The sequence below is a fragment of the Salvelinus namaycush genome, chromosome 2 (genome assembly GCF_016432855.1).
Source record: "Salvelinus namaycush isolate Seneca chromosome 2, SaNama_1.0, whole genome shotgun sequence".
In the NCBI taxonomy this organism is placed as follows: Eukaryota; Metazoa; Chordata; class Actinopteri; order Salmoniformes; family Salmonidae; genus Salvelinus; species Salvelinus namaycush.
Window position 1 is genome coordinate 41,811,951 of NC_052308.1, and position 18,390 is coordinate 41,830,340.

Sequence of the window (18,390 nt, forward strand, 5' to 3'; positions counted from 1 at the left end):
GAGAGAGAGAGAGCTGCTTGAGAGAGAGAGAGAGAGCTGCTTGAGAGAGAGAGAGAGAGCTGCTTGAGAGAGAGAGCTGCTTGAGAGAGAGAGAGAGCTGCTTGAGAGAGAGAGAGAGCTGCTTGAGAGAGAGAGAGAGAGAGAGAGAGAGAGAGCTGCTTTTGAGAGAGAGAGAGAGAGCTGATAGAGAGAGAGAGAGAGAGCTGCTAGAGAGAGAGAGAGAGCTGCTTGAGAGAGAGAGAGAGCTGCTAGAGAGAGAGAGAGAGCTGCTTGAGAGAGAGAGAGAGAGAGAGAGAGAGCTGCTTGAGGGAGAGAGAGAGCTGCTTGAGGGAGAGGGAGAGCCTCTTGCGAGGGAGAGCCGCTTGCGAGAGAGAGAGGGAGGGAGGGAGAGCCGCTTGCGAGAGAGAGAGAGAGGGAGGGAGGGAGAGCCGCATGCGAGGGAGAGATGGAGAGCCGCATGCGAGGGAGAGATGGAGAGCCGCATGCGAGGGAGAGATGGAGAGCCGCTTGCGAGGGAGAGATGGAGAGCCGCTTGCGAGAGAGAGAGGGAGGGAGGGAGAGCCGCATGCGAGGGAGAGATGGAGAGCCGCATGCGAGGGAGAGATGGAGAGCCGCATGCGAGGGAGAGATGGAGAGCCGCTTGCGAGAGGGAGGGAGGGAGAGCCGCTTGCGAGGGAGAGATGGAGAGCCGCTTGCGAGGGAGAGATGGAGAGCCGCTTGCGAGGGAGAGATGGAGAGCCGCTTGCGAGAGAGAGAGGGAGGGAGGGAGAGCCGCATGCGAGGGAGAGATGGAGAGCCGCTTGCGAGGGAGAGATGGAGAGCCGCTTGCGAGGGAGAGATGGAGAGCCGCTTGCGAGGGAGAGATGGAGAGCCGCTTGCGAGAGAGAGAGGGAGGGAGGGAGAGCCGCATGCGAGGGAGAGATGGAGAGCCGCTTGCGAGGGAGAGATGGAGAGCCGCTTGCGAGGGAGAGATGGAGAGCCGCTTGCGAGAGAGAGAGGGAGGGAGGGAGAGCCGCATGCGAGGGAGAGATGGAGAGCCGCTTGCGAGAGGGAGGGAGGGAGGGAGAGAGAGTTGAGAGAGAAACAAACCTCATCAGGAGGAAATGGCTATCCAAAATGGGGATATGTGAAGAAATCACTTTGAAAACCTCTACAGCAATATAACAGTGCCCAGAGCAAAAATATATACAAGAAAAATTATGAATCCTTGAATCAGTTGTCAAAGACTATCAGAATCCTGTGGATACTCCAATTACAGAAGAAGAATTATTGGAAAAACTACGCACTCTCCAACCCAGAAAGGCCTGTGGTGCTGATGGTATTTTAAATGAAATGATCAAATACAGATACAGACCACAAATTCAAATTGGCTATACTCAAACTCTTCAACATTATCCTCACTGCAGGTATTTTCCCCGATATTTGGAACCAGGGATTGATCACACCAATCTATAAAAATGGAGACAAATTTGACCCAAATAATTAGAGGAATTTGCGTTAACAGCAACTTGTGGAAAATTCTCTGCAGTATTATAAATAGCAGACTACACCATTTCCTTGACGAACACAACATCCTGAGCAGAAGCCAGATTGGATTTCAAAAAAATTATCGTACAACAGACCACACTTACACCTCCACACTCTAATTGACAAACAAGTAAACTGAAACAAAGGCAAAATCTACTCGTGTTTTGTTGATTTCAAGAAAGCATTTGATTCAATTTGGCACGAATGTCTTTTTTACAAACTAATAGAAAGTGGTATTGGAGGGAAAACATATGATGTTATTAAATCAATGTACACTAAAAACAAATGTGCGGTTAAAATTGGCTACAAGCAAACAGACTTCTTCTCTCAGGGACGGGGAGTGAAACAGGGCTGCCCAATAAGTCCAACACTATTTAACATCTACATTAATGAATTGGCAAAAACATTAGAAGAATCGGAACCACCTGGTATCACCCTACACAACACTGAAATCAAGTGTCTGCTGTACGCAGATGACCTGGTGCTGCTGTATCCTACTAAAGAGGGGTTACAGCAGCATCTAGATCGTCTTCACAGGTTCTGTCAGACCTGGGCTCTGACCGTTAACCTAAAAAAAACAAATATAATGATGTTCCAAAAAAGGTCCGGAAATCAGGATGACAAATATAAATTCTATTTGTACACAGTTCTATTAGAACACACCAAAAACTACACATATCTAGGACTAAATATCAGCAACACAGGTAGCTTTGACAGGGCTGTGAATGAGCTGAGAGACAAAGCAAGAAGAGCATTCTATGCCAATTAAAGGAACATTAAAATCGAAATTCCAATTAGAATCTGGCTCAAAATTTTTCAATCGGTTATAGAACCAATTGCTCTATATGGCAGTGAAGTATGGGGTCCATTCTCTAATAATGATTTCACCAAATGGGACAAACATCCAATTGAAATACTGCATGAAGTGTTTTGCAAGACTGTATTGCAAGTGCAAAGAAAAAAATAACACATGTAGAGCAGATTTGGGCCAATACCCCCTCATTCGAATAGGAAAAAGAGCCATCAAATTTTACAACCATCTCTACAATGTCAAAAGGTGAAACCAGAGAAGAGTCCCCTCAGCCAGCTGGTTCTGAGGCTCAGTTCACAAACCCAAACCAACCCCATAGAGCCTCGGGACAGCACTCAGAAAATCTGGCCCAACCAAATCATCACAAAACAAAAAGAAAAATCTATCACATATTGGAAAGATACCACAAAGAATCTAAGTAAACTTCAATGCTATTTGGCTCTAAACAGACAGTACATGGTGGCAGACTATCTGACCACTGTGACTGATAGAAAACGGAGGAAAACACCGACTAGGTACAGACTCAGTGAGCACAGTCTGGCTATAGAGAACGGTCGTCACAGACAAACCTGGCTGCCCAGAGAGGACAGGCTGTGCTCACTCTGCTCCAGCGGAGAGGTAGAGACAGAGCTACATTTCCTATTACACTGTGACAAATACTTAGACCTAAGAGAATATTTCTTTCCCAAAATTCCCAAAATTGAAACTATAAAAGATGAAGAAAAAAGAGAGCTAGAGTTGAGAGAGAGAGAGCTAGAGTTGAGAGAGAGAGAGCTAGAGTTGAGAGAGAGAGAGCTAGAGTTGAGAGAGAGAGAGCTAGAGTTGAGAGAGAGAGAGAGCTAGAGTTGAGAGAGAGAGAGCTAGAGTTGAGAGAGAGAGAGCTAGAGTTGAGAGAGAGAGCTAGAGTTGAGAGAGAGAGAGCTAGAGTTGAGAGAGAGAGAGCTAGAGTTGAGAGAGAGAGAGCTAGAGTTGAGAGAGAGAGAGCTAGAGTTGAGAGAGAGAGAGCTAGAGTTGAGAGAGAGAGAGCTAGAGTTGAGAGAGAGAGAGCGCTAGAGTTGAGAGAGAGAGAGCGCTAGAGTTGAGAGAGAGAGAGAGCTAGAGTTGAGAGAGAGAGAGAGAGCTAGAGTTGAGAGAGAGAGAGAGAGCTAGAGTTGAGAGAGAGAGAGAGAGCTAGAGTTGAGAGAGAGAGAGAGAGCTAGAGTTGAGAGAGAGAGAGAGAGCTAGAGTTGAGAGAGAGCTAGAGTTGAGAGAGAGCTAGAGTTGAGAGAGAGAGAGAGAGTTGAGAGAGTTGAGAGAGAGAGAGAGAGAGAGCTAGAGTTCAGAGAGAGCTAGAGTTCAGAGAGAGCTAGAGTTCAGAGAGAGCTAGAGTTCAGAGAGAGCTAGAGTTCAGAGAGAGCTAGAGTTGAGAGAGAGAGAGAGAGAGAGAGAGAGCTAGAGTTGAGAGAGAGAGAGAGAGAGCTAGAGTTGAGAGAGAGAGAGAGAGAGCTAGAGTTGAGAGAGAGCTAGAGTTGAGAGAGAGAGAGAGAGCTAGAGTTGAGAGAGAGCTAGAGTTGAGAGAGAGAGAGAGAGAGAGAGCTAGAGTTGAGAGAGAGAGAGAGAGAGAGCTAGAGTTGAGAGAGAGAGAGAGAGAGAGCTAGAGTTGAGAGAGAGAGAGAGAGAGCTAGAGTTGAGAGAGAGAGAGCTAGAGTTGAGAGAGAGAGAGAGCTAGAGTTGAGAGAGAGAGAGAGCTAGAGTTGAGAGAGAGAGAGAGCTAGAGTTGAGAGAGAGAGAGCTAGAGTTGAGAGAGCTAGAGTTGAGAGAGAGAGAGAGAGCTAGAGTTCAGAGAGAGCTAGAGTTGAGAGAGAGAGAGAGAGAGAGAGAGAGAGAGAGAGCTAGAGTTGAGAGAGAGAGCGAGAGAGAGAGCTAGAGTTGAGAGAGAGAGAGAGAGAGAGAGAGAGCTAGAGTTGAGAGAGAGAGAGAGCTAGAGTTGAGAGAGAGAGAGAGAGAGAGCTAGAGTTGAGAGAGAGAGAGAGAGAGCTAGAGTTGAGAGAGAGAGAGAGAGAGAGAGAGAGCTAGAGTTGAGAGAGAGAGAGAGAGCTAGAGTTGAGAGAGAGAGAGAGAGAGAGAGCTAGAGTTGAGAGAGAGAGAGAGAGCTAGAGTTGAGAGAGAGAGAGAGAGAGCTAGAGTTGAGAGAGAGAGAGAGAGAGAGAGCTAGAGTTGAGAGAGAGAGAGAGAGAGCTAGAGTTGAGAGAGAGAGAGAGAGAGCTAGAGTTGAGAGAGAGAGAGAGAGAGCTAGAGTTGAGAGAGAGAGAGAGCTAGAGTTGAGAGAGAGAGAGAGCTAGAGTTGAGAGAGAGAGAGAGCTAGAGTTGAGAGAGAGAGAGAGCTAGAGTTGAGAGAGAGAGAGAGCTAGAGTTGAGAGAGAGAGAGAGCTAGAGTTGAGAGAGAGAGAGAGCTAGAGTTGAGAGAGAGCTAGAGTTGAGAGAGAGAGAGAGAGAGAGAGCTAGAGTTGAGAGAGAGAGCTAGAGTTGAGAGAGAGAGCTAGAGTTGAGAGAGAGCTAGAGTTGAGAGAGAGAGAGAGAGAGAGCTAGAGTTGAGAGAGAGAGAGAGCTAGAGTTGAGAGAGAGAGAGAGCTAGAGTTGAGAGAGAGAGAGAGAGAGAGAGCTAGAGTTGAGAGAGAGAGAGAGAGAGCTAGAGTTGAGAGAGAGAGAGAGAGAGCTAGAGTTGAGAGAGAGAGAGAGAGAGAGCTAGAGTTGAGAGAGAGAGAGAGCTAGAGTTGAGAGAGAGAGAGAGCTAGAGTTGAGAGAGAGAGAGAGCTAGAGTTGAGAGAGAGAGAGAGCTAGAGTTGAGAGAGAGAGAGAGCTAGAGTTGAGAGAGAGAGAGAGCTAGAGTTGAGAGAGAGAGAGAGAGCTAGAGTTGAGAGAGAGAGAGAGAGCTAGAGTTGAGAGAGAGAGAGAGAGAGAGCTAGAGTTGAGAGAGAGAGAGAGCTAGAGTTGAGAGAGAGAGAGAGAGCTAGAGTTGAGAGAGAGAGAGAGAGAGCTAGAGTTGAGAGAGAGAGAGAGAGAGAGAGCTAGAGTTGAGAGAGAGAGAGAGAGAGCTAGAGTTGAGAGAGAGAGAGAGAGAGCTAGAGTTGAGAGAGAGAGAGAGAGAGCTAGAGTTGAGAGAGAGAGAGAGCTAGAGTTGAGAGAGAGAGAGCTAGAGTTGAGAGAGAGCTAGAGTTGAGAGAGAGCTAGAGTTGAGAGAGAGCTAGAGTTGAGAGAGAGCTAGAGTTGAGAGAGAGCTAGAGTTGAGAGAGAGCTAGAGTTGAGAGAGAGAGCTAGAGTTGAGAGAGAGCTAGAGTTGAGAGAGAGAGAGAGAGAGAGAGCTAGAGTTGAGAGAGAGAGCTAGAGTTGAGAGAGAGAGCTAGAGTTGAGAGAGAGAGCTAGAGTTGAGAGAGAGAGAGAGCTAGAGTTGAGAGAGAGAGAGAGCTAGAGTTGAGAGAGAGAGAGAGCTAGAGTTGAGAGAGAGAGAGCTAGAGTTGAGAGAGAGAGAGCTAGAGTTGAGAGAGAGAGAGCTAGAGTTGAGAGAGAGAGAGCTAGAGTTGAGAGAGAGAGAGCTAGAGTTGAGAGAGAGAGAGCTAGAGTTGAGAGAGAGAGAGCTAGAGTTGAGAGAGAGAGAGCTAGAGTTGAGAGAGAGAGAGCTAGAGTTGAGAGAGAGAGAGAGCTAGAGTTGAGAGAGAGAGAGAGCTAGAGTTGAGAGAGAGAGAGAGCTAGAGTTGAGAGAGAGAGAGCTAGAGTTGAGAGAGAGAGAGCTAGAGTTGAGAGAGAGAGAGAGCTAGAGTTGAGAGAGAGAGCTAGAGTTGAGAGAGAGAGCTAGAGTTGAGAGAGAGAGAGAGAGCTAGAGTTGAGAGAGAGAGAGAGAGCTAGAGTTGAGAGAGAGAGAGAGAGCTAGAGTTGAGAGAGAGAGAGCTAGAGTTGAGAGAGAGAGAGAGAGCTAGAGTTGAGAGAGAGATAGAGAGCTAGAGTTGAGAGAGAGATAGAGAGCTAGAGTTGAGAGAGAGATAGAGAGCTAGAGTTGAGAGAGAGATAGAGAGCTAGAGTTGAGAGAGAGAGAGCTAGAGTTGAGAGAGAGAGAGCTAGAGTTGAGAGAGGGCTAGAGTTGAGAGAGAGAGAGCTAGAGTTGAGAGAGAGAGAGCTAGAGTTGAGAGAGAGAGAGCTAGAGTTGAGAGAGAGAGAGAGCTAGAGTTGAGAGAGAGAGAGAGCTAGAGTTGAGAGAGAGAGAGAGCTAGAGTTGAGAGAGAGCTAGAGTTGAGAGCTAGAGTTGAGAGCTAGAGTTGAGAGCTAGAGTTGAGAGCTAGAGTTGAGAGCTAGAGTTGAGAGCTAGAGTTGAGAGAGAGAGAGCTAGAGTTGAGAGAGAGAGAGCTAGAGTTGAGAGAGAGAGAGCTAGAGTTGAGAGAGAGAGAGCTAGAGTTGAGAGAGAGAGAGCTAGAGTTGAGAGAGAGAGAGCTAGAGTTGAGAGAGAGAGAGCTAGAGTTGAGAGAGAGAGAGCTAGAGTTGAGAGAGAGAGAGCTAGAGTTGAGAGAGAGAGAGCTAGAGTTGAGAGAGAGAGAGCTAGAGTTGAGAGAGAGCTAGAGTTGAGAGAGAGCTAGAGTTGAGAGAGAGCTAGAGTTGAGAGAGAGCTAGAGTTGAGAGAGAGCTAGAGTTGAGAGAGAGCTAGAGTTGAGAGAGAGAGCTAGAGTTGAGAGAGAGAGCTAGAGTTGAGAGAGAGAGCTAGAGTTGAGAGAGAGAGCTAGAGTTGAGAGAGAGAGCTAGAGTTGAGAGAGAGAGAGAGAGCTAGAGTTGAGAGAGAGAGAGAGAGCTAGAGTTGAGAGAGAGAGAGAGAGCTAGAGTTGAGAGCTAGAGTTGAGAGCTAGAGTTGAGAGAGAGAGAGAGAGAGAGAGAGAGCTAGAGTTGAGAGAGAGAGAGAGAGCTAGAGTTGAGAGAGCTAGAGTTGAGAGAGCTAGAGTTGAGAGAGCTAGAGTTGAGAGAGCTAGAGTTGAGAGAGAGAGCTAGAGTTGAGAGAGAGAGCTAGAGTTGAGAGAGCTAGAGTTGAGAGAGAGAGCTAGAGTTGAGAGAGAGAGCTAGAGTTGAGAGCTAGAGTTGAGAGAGAGAGCTAGAGTTGAGAGAGAGAGCTAGAGTTGAGAGAGAGAGCTAGAGTTGAGAGAGAGAGAGAGAGAGCTAGAGTTGAGAGAGAGAGCTAGAGTTGAGAGAGAGAGAGAGAGAGAGAGCTAGAGTTGAGAGAGAGAGCTAGAGCTAGAGTTGAGAGAGAGAGAGAGAGCTAGAGTTGAGAGAGAGAGCTAGAGTTGAGAGAGAGAGAGAGCTAGAGTTGAGAGAGAGAGAGAGAGCTAGAGTTGAGAGAGAGAGAGAGAGAGAGCTAGAGTTGAGAGAGAGAGAGAGCTAGAGTTGAGAGAGAGAGCTAGAGTTGAGAGAGAGAGAGAGAGCTAGAGTTGAGAGAGCTAGAGTTGAGAGAGCTAGAGTTGAGAGAGCTAGAGTTGAGAGAGCTAGAGTTGAGAGAGCTAGAGTTGAGAGAGCTAGAGTTGAGAGAGCTAGAGTTGAGAGAGCTAGAGTTGAGAGAGAGAGCTAGAGTTGAGAGAGAGAGCTAGAGTTGAGAGAGAGAGAGCTAGAGTTGAGAGAAAGAGCTAGAGTTGAGAGAGAGAGAGCTAGAGTTGAGAGAGAGAGAGCTAGAGTTGAGAGAGAGAGAGCTAGAGTTGAGAGAGAGAGAGCTAGAGTTGAGAGAGAGAGAGCTAGAGTTGAGAGAGAGAGAGCTAGAGTTGAGAGAGAGAGAGCTAGAGTTGAGAGAGAGAGAGAGAGAGAGCTAGAGTTGAGAGAGAGAGAGAGAGAGAGAGCTAGAGTTGAGAGAGAGAGAGAGAGAGCTAGAGTTGAGAGAGAGAGAGAGAGCTAGAGTTGAGAGAGAGAGAGAGCTAGAGTTGAGAGAGAGAGAGAGAGAGAGAGCTAGAGTTGAGAGAGAGAGAGCTAGAGTTGAGAGAGAGAGAGAGAGAGCTAGAGTTGAGAGCTAGAGTTGAGAGAGAGAGAGCTAGAGTTGAGAGCTAGAGTTGAGAGAGAGAGAGAGCTAGAGTTGAGAGAGAGAGAGAGCTAGAGTTGAGAGAGAGAGAGAGCTAGAGTTGAGAGAGAGAGAGAGCTAGAGTTGAGAGAGAGAGAGAGCTAGAGTTGAGAGAGAGAGAGAGCTAGAGTTGAGAGAGAGAGAGAGCTAGAGTTGAGAGAGAGAGAGAGCTAGAGTTGAGAGAGAGAGCTAGAGTTGAGAGAGAGAGCTAGAGTTGAGAGAGCTAGAGTTGAGAGAGCTAGAGTTGAGAGAGCTAGAGTTGAGAGAGCTAGAGTTGAGAGAGAGAGAGCTGAGAGCTAGAGTTGAGAGAGAGAGAGCTGAGAGCTAGAGTTGAGAGAGCTGAGAGCTAGAGAGAGGCGAGAGTAGAGAGAGAGCGAGAGTAGAGAGATGCCGAGATGAGGGAGAGATGGGAGAGTCTATAGTCCCACATAGATCTTCATGAAACACTTACTGTCCTTGTATGTAACGAGGAAAATGACCTAATTGAGTTAAACAAAGCTTTGAGGGAAAGAGAAGAAAATTAAAAGCACAGTAATTGAAAATAGAAAGGATAATGATATAGCCTCGGGTATTAGTGGCCCCAAATGTTCTGTGTAGACGAAGGGTCGCGGACAGATGAAATAGATTTTAATAGCTAGACTTTGTCTCCTTCCCTTTTTTCTCCAAAGTGAATTGACTCACGTGATTGAGAGGAGTAAAGGGCATATGTTAAAGGGGTGGAATGCAGTACCAACATGTAATGAAATGCAGACGGTTTGCTTGCTAGTTCTTTTCACCGGGACTCAAACTTTGACCCTTAACACTGTGGGTACTGGTTACTCACTCTCATCCACCTGGCTGATGCACGGCAGCCATTTTGTGCTGAACCGCTCACCACTCATCAGCTGTCAATGATGTAGCTGGCTCATGTCCCTGACTGACTGCAACTTTTAATGAACCTTTATTTATCCAGATGAGTCAATTAAGTACACATTTTTATTTTCAATTACGGCCTGCCGAACTGAGGTCAAATCTGGCAAAAAATGTCTGCCATTATCAGCCAGGTACAGTAGATTGGCGTTACACGTTGGTGATGGATTAGGTTAGTTCCCCATACAATGTAAAGCAATTGAGATCTAATCGATAGCACTATATAAATGTAATTCATTATTAATAGGCCTAAAGGGAATATGTAATAACATATAAATACAATGGGAACGATCACTGCCATTACCATCATCAGCCTCATCATCATCCCTATAAACCGAACACCTCCATCTCTGTCTCCTGATAGGGTATTGCCGGTACAGATGTGGCTAAGGAAGCATCTGACATCATTCTGACTGACGATAACTTCACCAGCATCGTCAAGGCTGTGATGTGGGGCCGCAACGTCTACGACAGCATCTCCAAGTTCCTCCAGTTCCAGCTCACTGTCAACGTGGTGGCCGTCATCGTGGCCTTCACTGGCGCCTGCATCACACAGGTAACACACTTACCCTTTGATCCTTCTTGAAATTCAAAAAAAAAATTTTTTTAAGACAAACACACACCTCCACTCTCTCTCTTTCTGTCTCTCACGCTTCCACTCCACCTCCCTCTTTTCCTCCCTCTCTCCAGGACTCTCCTCTGAAAGCAGTGCAGATGTTGTGGGTTAACCTGATCATGGACACCCTGGCATCCCTGGCTCTGGCCACCGAGCCCCCCACCGAGTCCCTGTTGCTGAGGAAGCCGTACGGCCGCAACAAGCCCCTGATCTCCCGCACCATGATGAAGAATATCCTGGGTCATGCCGTCTACCAGCTCACCATCATCTTCACCCTGCTGTTCGCTGGTGAGACCATCACACACTGTAACACACAGAGAGTCAGGCCCCGCTGGAACACACAGAGAGTCAGGCCCCGCTGGAACACACAGAGAGTCAGGCCCCGCTGGAACACACAGAGAGTCAGGCCCCGCTGGAACACACAGAGAGTCAGGCCCCGCTGGAACACACAGAGAGTCAGGCCCCGCTGGAACACACAGAGAGTCAGGCCCCGCTGGAACACACAGAGAGTCAGGCCCCGCTGGAACACACAGAGAGTCAGGCCCCGCTGGAACACACAGTCAGACCACGCTAAAATCTCAAGAGACAGTATGCTTAAACAAAAATCTAAATATATTATCCTGTTTGCTCTTCCCCTCTCCCAGGAGAGAACTTCTTTAACATTGACAGCGGGCGTAACGCGCCTCTTCACTCACCACCGTCAGAGCACTACACCATCGTGTTCAACGTGTTCGTCATGATGCAGCTGTTCAACGAGATCAACGCCAGGAAGATCCACGGAGAGAGGAACGTCTTCGAGGCCATCTACCGTAACCCCATCTTCTGTAGCGTGGTTATGGGAACCTTCATCCTGCAGGTACACACACATACTGTAGACACACACATATGCATACACTCACAAACACCACATACATATACACACACACACTAACATAAGCACTCTCACACACACAAGGAAAGGAGACGGTGAAGAGCAGGGGCAGAGAACTCAGATGCACTGCTTTTGGAATGAATGATCACTTCCCCACGGAGATCAATGAAAGAAGAAAAAAAATGTATCCCATCATGAAAAACAAAAAGCATTGCCTGAACTAACGAGTCTCCTTGGTGATGGATAGACTTTACATCAACGGGTAACGCAATTGCATTGGGACTCTAGAATAACTCCCTGGCTATTTTAATGCGTCGTTCGAACCTGAGCTTGTGTGTTGTAGTGTATCATCACGACTTCAACTACAACAAATACACGCTCTACTGGTTTTCACTTGACAAGGAAAGGAAATATTCTGATGGGTAACAATATTAGCCTATCACTTGTGAATTATACAGTGCCTTCAGAAAGTATTCAGACCCCTTGACTTTTTCCACATTTTATTAGGTTACAGCCTTGTTTGAAAAAAGTATTAAATAAAATATATCCTTATCAATCAACACACAATACCCCATAATGACAAAGCGAGAACAAGTCTTTAGAAATGTTTACCTAAGTACCCTTTGCTATGAGACTTGAAATTGAGCTCAAGTGCATCCTGTTTCCATTGATCATCCTTGAGATGTTTCTACAACTTGATTGGAGTCCACCTGTTTTAAATTCAATTGATTGGAAAGGCACACATCTGTCTATGTAAAGGTCCCACTCTTGACAGTGCATGTCAGGGCAAAAATCAAGCCATGAGGTCAAAGTAATTGTCCGCAGAGCTCCCAAGACAGGATTGTGTCGTGGCACCGATCTGGGGAAGTGTTCCAAAACATATCTGCAGCATCATTCTTAAATGGAAGAAGTCTGGAACCACCAACACTCTTCCTAGAGCTGGCCGCCCGGCCAAACTGAGTAATCGAGGGAGAAGGGCCTTGGTCAAGGAGGTGACCAAGAACCCAATGTTCACTCTGACAGTGCTCTAGAGTTCCTCTGTGGAGATTGGAGAACCTTCCAGAAGGACAACCATCTCTGCAGCACTCCACCAATCAGGCCTATATGGTAGAGTGGCCAGACGGAAGCCACTCCTCAGTAAAAGGCACATGACAGCCCACTTGGAGTTTGCCAAAACGCACCTAAAGGACTCTCAGACCATTTGAAACAAGATGCTATGATCTGATGAAACCAAGATTGAACTCTTTGGCCTGAATGCCAAGTGTCACGTCTGGAGGAAATCTGGCACCATCTCTACGGTGAAGCATGGTGGTGGCAGCATCATGCAGTGGGGATGTTTGTCAGCGGCAAGGACTGGGAGACTAGTCAGGATCGAGGCAAAGATGAACGGCGCAAAGTACAGAGATCATTGATGAAAACCAGCTGTAGAGTGCTCAGGAACTCAGACTGGGGCGACTGTTTACCGTCCAAGAGAACAACTTCCCTAAGCACACAGCCAAGACATTGCAGGAGTGGCTTCGCGACAAGTCTCTGAATGTCCTTGATTGGCCCAGCCAGAGCCCAGACTTAAACCCAATCTAACATCTCTGAAGAGACCTGAAAATAGCTGTGCAGCAGCGCTCCCCATCCAACCTGACAGAGCCTGAGAGGATCTGCAGAGAAGAATGGGAGAAACTCCCCAAATGCAGGTGTGCCAAGCTTGTAGCGTCATACCCAAGAAGACTCGATGCTGTAATTGCTGCCAAAGGTGCTTCAACAAAGTACTGAGTAAAGGGTCTGAATACTTATGTAAATGTGATATTTCAGTTTGTGATTGATGCCCAGCGTAAGGCAAGAAACAATGCCTTTTTTACTTTTTCTAATCATAGTCACACACCTAGCCTAGTCCAGAAGCCTATGTGTTTTGATAAGGTCTGTATCACAACTAAAGTGGCCAAGTAACTTCTTAAAATTAAGCACATCAATCGGCTTTACAAGGGGTGTAGCGCCTAACTGGCATACATAAGCTGTTTGGCAAAGATCATTTTCACCATAAAAATGCACCTTTATAATCAAAGCATTACATGCATAATAACATCTGTGGTCACTTTTGATAATGTTGTTTTCCCGTTAGTGGAACATTTGCGCCTATAGCCTACTGCAGTGTTTGCATTGCTGCTCTTATAATGTGAAGAAATAGCCTAATAGTTTATCACATTTTAAGCTAAACATTCTGGTTGTATTAATTTGGGATCTATAGCATCCCACAACTGTCCCAGACTATGTTTGGAATATTTATTTCTCACACAGAATAGAATAGGTCAACTTGTGTACTATGGGGGATAGTAGATTGACATAGGCTACTGCTTTTGCTGATTGTTTGGCCTACCCATCTTGTTGGCTGATGAAAAGTAAATGTGGACAGTTCTTCCAATATCTTCAATATGCACCTCGAATTGGATAAGGACGTGTGCAGTTGTGTCCCCAAAGTGTCAGTCTTCACTTGAAGCCTTTGAGAAAGACCCGATCATTTGATGGAGAGCCATGTGTGAGAGGTGCTTCTGAGCACGCAGCCCTCGGGGAGAAGGGAACAACGGCCACTGGCCACAAAAGGCATGGAGTTTTTTAGGGTACATTATGGCCACACAAAGGGGGTGCCACCGGGAAATTGTCAAATTGTGATTGAGAGACTGATGAAGTGTGTACAGCCTGCGATTTAAAAAGTGAATTTTTTCAAATCATCGTTAGTCGCATCATGCAGCTTTACAATGTATTAAAAATCAAAACATACAGCCCAACGTTTGTAGAACAAGTTACATTAAGAACTCTAAATTAAGCCTATAGGGGTACTAATTTCTTTGTTAATCGCTCAACACAGAACAGCCGGATGTGCGCACTCCCTCAAATGTCTATTTTATTCAGCTTTGTTCAGTTCTTCATACTATTCATACTTCTTCATACTATTCAGTTCAGTTCAATTCTTCATACTATAAAATAATGCCACGGAATTCTAACCAAATCTGGTCTACTAAATGAACTAGCATAGCCCACAGCCATATGGCATAGCCAGATCAGGAAAATGTATGTTACAAAGGTCTGCATCAGTGGCTTGTAGGCTGGAAGCCAGGAGATGCTAAATGTGTTTATGCTAATTAACGGTCAATTACCGTGAGACCGACCAATTATTTGCTTGACAATCACCGGCAGACAAAATTGTGACCTCCACAGCCCTAGGGATGACCTTAATGTATGTCAAGTAGAGACACTATAGCCTCATGTACATCTGCCTCACCAGGCACCCATTTTGATAGGATGTGTGTACAGACCTCTTAGCTCAAAGGTGTCTTATCTGGATGACATAGGCACTGGGTTTGACCAGGCCACACATAGTAACAGGGATATATTTATCTTGGGGATTTTATATAAATTGGATCAGAATAATTCAAATATAACAACATTGTTGAGATATGCTGAGAGCTGTGGTTTGAAGCAAATGCTTAATGACACTACTAGATCGTCAACCAAGATGTCACCATTCTGACACATGCATTGATCTGATATTCTATAATATACCATTGCAATGCTTAGAGGCGGATCAATGCCTGTCGGCTGGATAGACTATAATATTGTGACCATAACCATGAACACCAAGGTTCCGAAGAACCCCCCAAAGATTGTGGTCAGGAGAAAAGAAAATGTTTTAAATCATGAGCAATTTCAAAATGATTTGGCTGCTGTACCCTGGGAGCTGACTTATCTAGAGGATGATTTTAAATCACGCTACAGAATGTTTTATTGATTTGCTCACTTTTTTTATTTGTTTATTTAACCTTTATTTAACCAGGTAGGCAAGTTGAGAAAAAGTTCTCATTTACAATTGCGACCTGGCCAAGATAAAGCAAAGCAGTTCGACACATACAACAACAGAGTTACACATGGAGTAAAACATACAGTCATTAATACAGTAGAAAAATAAGTCTGTATACAATGTGAGCAAATGAGATGAGATAAGGGAGGTAAAGGCAAAAAAAAGGCCATGGTGGCGAAGTAAATACAATATGGACCATCATGCCCCAGTAAGAAAGAGTACAGTTGGGGCTCATCCATCTCCATGGATAGATGATGACCTGGGTGAGGTGTTTTCTCGAATAAATAAAAAAGTCTTGACATTATCTCTCATTAAATTAGTTAAACACCCATTCTTCCAAACAAGCTATTGTCCAATGGATTGATGGTCATATTATGAGGAAACAAACCTTCTCTTTTAGTCTATCATTGGTGTCAGTAGAGGAGGTGTTATACCTATTGAAGTCCATACCAAAAGGTCAAATCTATAGGTTATGATCTTATGTACAATTTTTTACTTCGCTATGCTGCTCCCCAGATTGCAGCTCCACTGAAATACATATTTGATTGGTCACAATCTTTGGCGGTTTCTTTAGAACCTTGGGAAATTTCCAAATGTATGGAAGCATGCTAAGCTGTGCTTAATTTTAAGAAGTTACTTGGCCACTTTAAGCTGTGTCCATCCATTTGGCACAGTGGTCTAAGACACTGCATCTCAGTGCTAGAGGCGTCACTACAGAATGGGAATCCCATTCTGGGAATCCCATTCTATCACAACCGGCCATGATTGGGATTCCCATAGGGTGGCGCACAATTGGCCCAGCGTCATCCGAGTTTGGCCGGTGTAGGCCGTCATTGTAAATAAGAATTTGTTCTTAACTAACTTGCCTAGTTAAATAAAGGTTACATAACAAATAAAAAGAACACATTATTCCTGCCAATAGTCAACCAATCAGCCTACTCCCTTCACTCAGTAAGATATTGGAGGGTATTGTGAGTAGACAAATATGAGAGTACATGGAAAAGAATGATCTGATCACAGCCGATCAGCATGCTTATCGCAAAAACCAATCCACAACCACTGCATTGGTTGACATGATTAACCAGTGGCTCAATGCTATGGATAATGGTAGGTTTGTGGGTGTAATATTTGTAGATTTCAGTGCAGCATTTGATATAGTGGATCATGAAATAATTTTTAAAAAAATATTGCACCATGGGTTTAAGGAGGCGGTGTTGAATTGGGTACAGTCATATCTAACTGTCAGAAAACAGTCCGCCTTGATCAATGGGTCGTTTTCTTTCCCTCATGCTTTAGACTGTGAAGTACCGCAGGGCAGCTGCCTTGGTCCACTTCTTATTTAGTATTCAGTTGGTAAGAGACAAACGTTCAGTCAATACAAGGAATAGATTGTCCACCATCTGTGTTATTCTGGCAGAAAAGAGAAATAGACAAAATAACATTTTGATTCAGAGCAATGAAGAAATAGATTAATTTATCTGAGCAAAACAGAAACCTTTCAATATACTTTATAAATTCAAGCAATACTTTAGAACAATTTAAATATACTAAATTGGAAGGTTATGCAGACTATGGTAGATCTATCAATCTATCTTTTCAGACTGTCAGAGTATTTATCTGGTCCATACATCAGTGTATGTCTGTTTATAACAGTGTGTTATATGTGAACGTGTGATTGTATTATAAATTGCATTTTTATGTGTAAGCACTCTTGGAATATTAGTCCAAATGAGGACTAAAACAAACTCAAACACAACCAGACATACACTCACACACACCACATGCACTCTCTCTCACACACACACTGTTGCTCCAACTTTATTAGTGTTTATTAGATCTACAGGTACACACACTCACTCTGTGTCTCTGTCTCAGATTGTCATTGTCCAGTTTGGAGGAAAGCCCTTTTCCTGCACAGCTCTGAGCATCGACCAGTGGCTCTGGTGTGTCTTCATTGGAGTGGGAGAGCTGCTCTGGGGACAGGTAAGACACACAAACAATCTCTCTGTGTGTGCATGCGTGTGTGTGTGCGTGAGGCAGCTGGTACAATAGGTGCCAGTGAACAGTTGCTACGTTAAGACGGGTTCAGGAACACAAAGCAGTTGCGTTCCATGGTTACCATCACAACCGTCACTGTGGTAATGAGCGCTGGCGCACATGAAAGCAGCATGGCCCACATTTGCCCACACCCTGGAGGACGAGAACCCAGCACAATACTCCCTCTGCGACTATATATATATATATATATACATACACACACACACGTTCAAAGACACACGCTCTTCTCACTTCACACCTACACACTCACACCCACATACTCATATATACAGAGAAAGAGATCTCATACTGTCTGTAGACAGGAGCCTGTACCCTCAAAGACAAGCTTCCCCACACTGAATTCAGCTAGGAGGCAGAGAGAGTGATCTCTCTGTAAAACCAGGTAGAACAAGCTAGTGTAAGTCTCCATGTTTCCGCCTATAATTAAGCAATAAGGCCCGAAGGGGTGTGGTATATGGCCAATATACCACGGCTAAGGACTATTCTTTGCACGACGCAACTCGCAGTGCATGGACACAGCCCTTAGCCTTGGTAAATTGGTCATATATCACAAACCCCAGAGGTGTGTTTACCAACGTAATTAGAGCAGTAAAAATAAGTGTTTTGTCATACCCATGATATACCACGGCTGTTAGCCAGTCAGCATTCAGGGCTTGAATCACCCAGTTTATAATATTACATATATGATGATGCCCTCCAGCATGTGTATGTGCATGCACATACATTTTTGTGTTTGTCTGTGTGTGGGAGTCTTTGAAAGCATAATCATTCAGAGGTGACTAAATGAATTTGAGTCATCATGACTTGTTACATAAGCGTACCTTGTTTGAAATGCAGACAAGAGAACATAACACAGCACCACATTACCTTAGTATCTATACCTCCACCCTAAGCAATGATACAGCAAGAAAGTTTGACACCCTTCTACTGACACTGCAGATTGTTTTAGGCTGCATCCCTAATGGCATCCATGTGTCTCTCTATTATGCATGGGAATAATTGGGAACAGATTTCTTAAATTAAAATCACCTGGAGCTGATTTCCTGGTGTTTTTACAGTCTTATGTCCAACAATAAAAAAATACAAAATTGTATTTTATTTATTTATTTTAGCTCAGAAAACTTCGGTGGCCAAATAAAACCACTCGCGGGCTGCCAGTTGGGGAATCCTACCATATGTAGTGCACTAGGGAATAGGGTGCCAGTTTGGATGTAGCCTCAGTCAGTTGGGTTCAGTCCAGGGGCATAATGGTGAGTCATCTCTCTGCTTAACCAACCCATGTCTTAAAAACAGTCACATGACGACAAACTGGCTGGCAACAACTTAATTAACTAGAACCATTCAATATAAATAGTCATTGAAATGTATTTTTCTTTTTTTACCCCAATTGCGTGGTATCCAATTGGTAGTTAGTCTTGTCTCATCGCTGCAACTCCCGTACGAACTCGGGAGAGGCGAAGGTCGAAAGCAGTGCGTCCTCCGAAACACAACCCAACCAAGCCACACTGCTTCTTGACACAATGCCCACTTAACCCAGAAGCCAGCCGCACTAATGTGGCGGAGGAAACACCGTACACCTGGCAACTGTGTCAGCGTGCACTGCGCCCGACCCGCCACAGGAGTCGCTAGTGCGCGATGGCACAAGGACATCCCTGCCGGCCAAACCCTCCCCTTACCCGGACGATGCTGGGCCAAT

The 18,390-nt window shown here is 45.2% G+C and overlaps 1 protein-coding gene across 1 annotated transcript in view; it reads left to right on the forward strand.

Annotated features, from left to right (window-relative positions):
- The window catches only part of LOC120063037 (plasma membrane calcium-transporting ATPase 1-like), a 168,651-nt gene that overhangs the window by 122,596 nt on the left and 27,665 nt on the right, over positions 1 to 18,390 (forward strand). The window contains exons 17-20 of the mRNA XM_039013157.1: positions 9,667 to 9,858; positions 9,993 to 10,206; positions 10,563 to 10,774; positions 16,512 to 16,619. Of these exons, the coding sequence (XP_038869085.1) occupies positions 9,667 to 9,858; positions 9,993 to 10,206; positions 10,563 to 10,774; positions 16,512 to 16,619 (726 nt within the window). The remainder of the gene's footprint in view (positions 1 to 9,666; positions 9,859 to 9,992; positions 10,207 to 10,562; positions 10,775 to 16,511; positions 16,620 to 18,390) is intronic.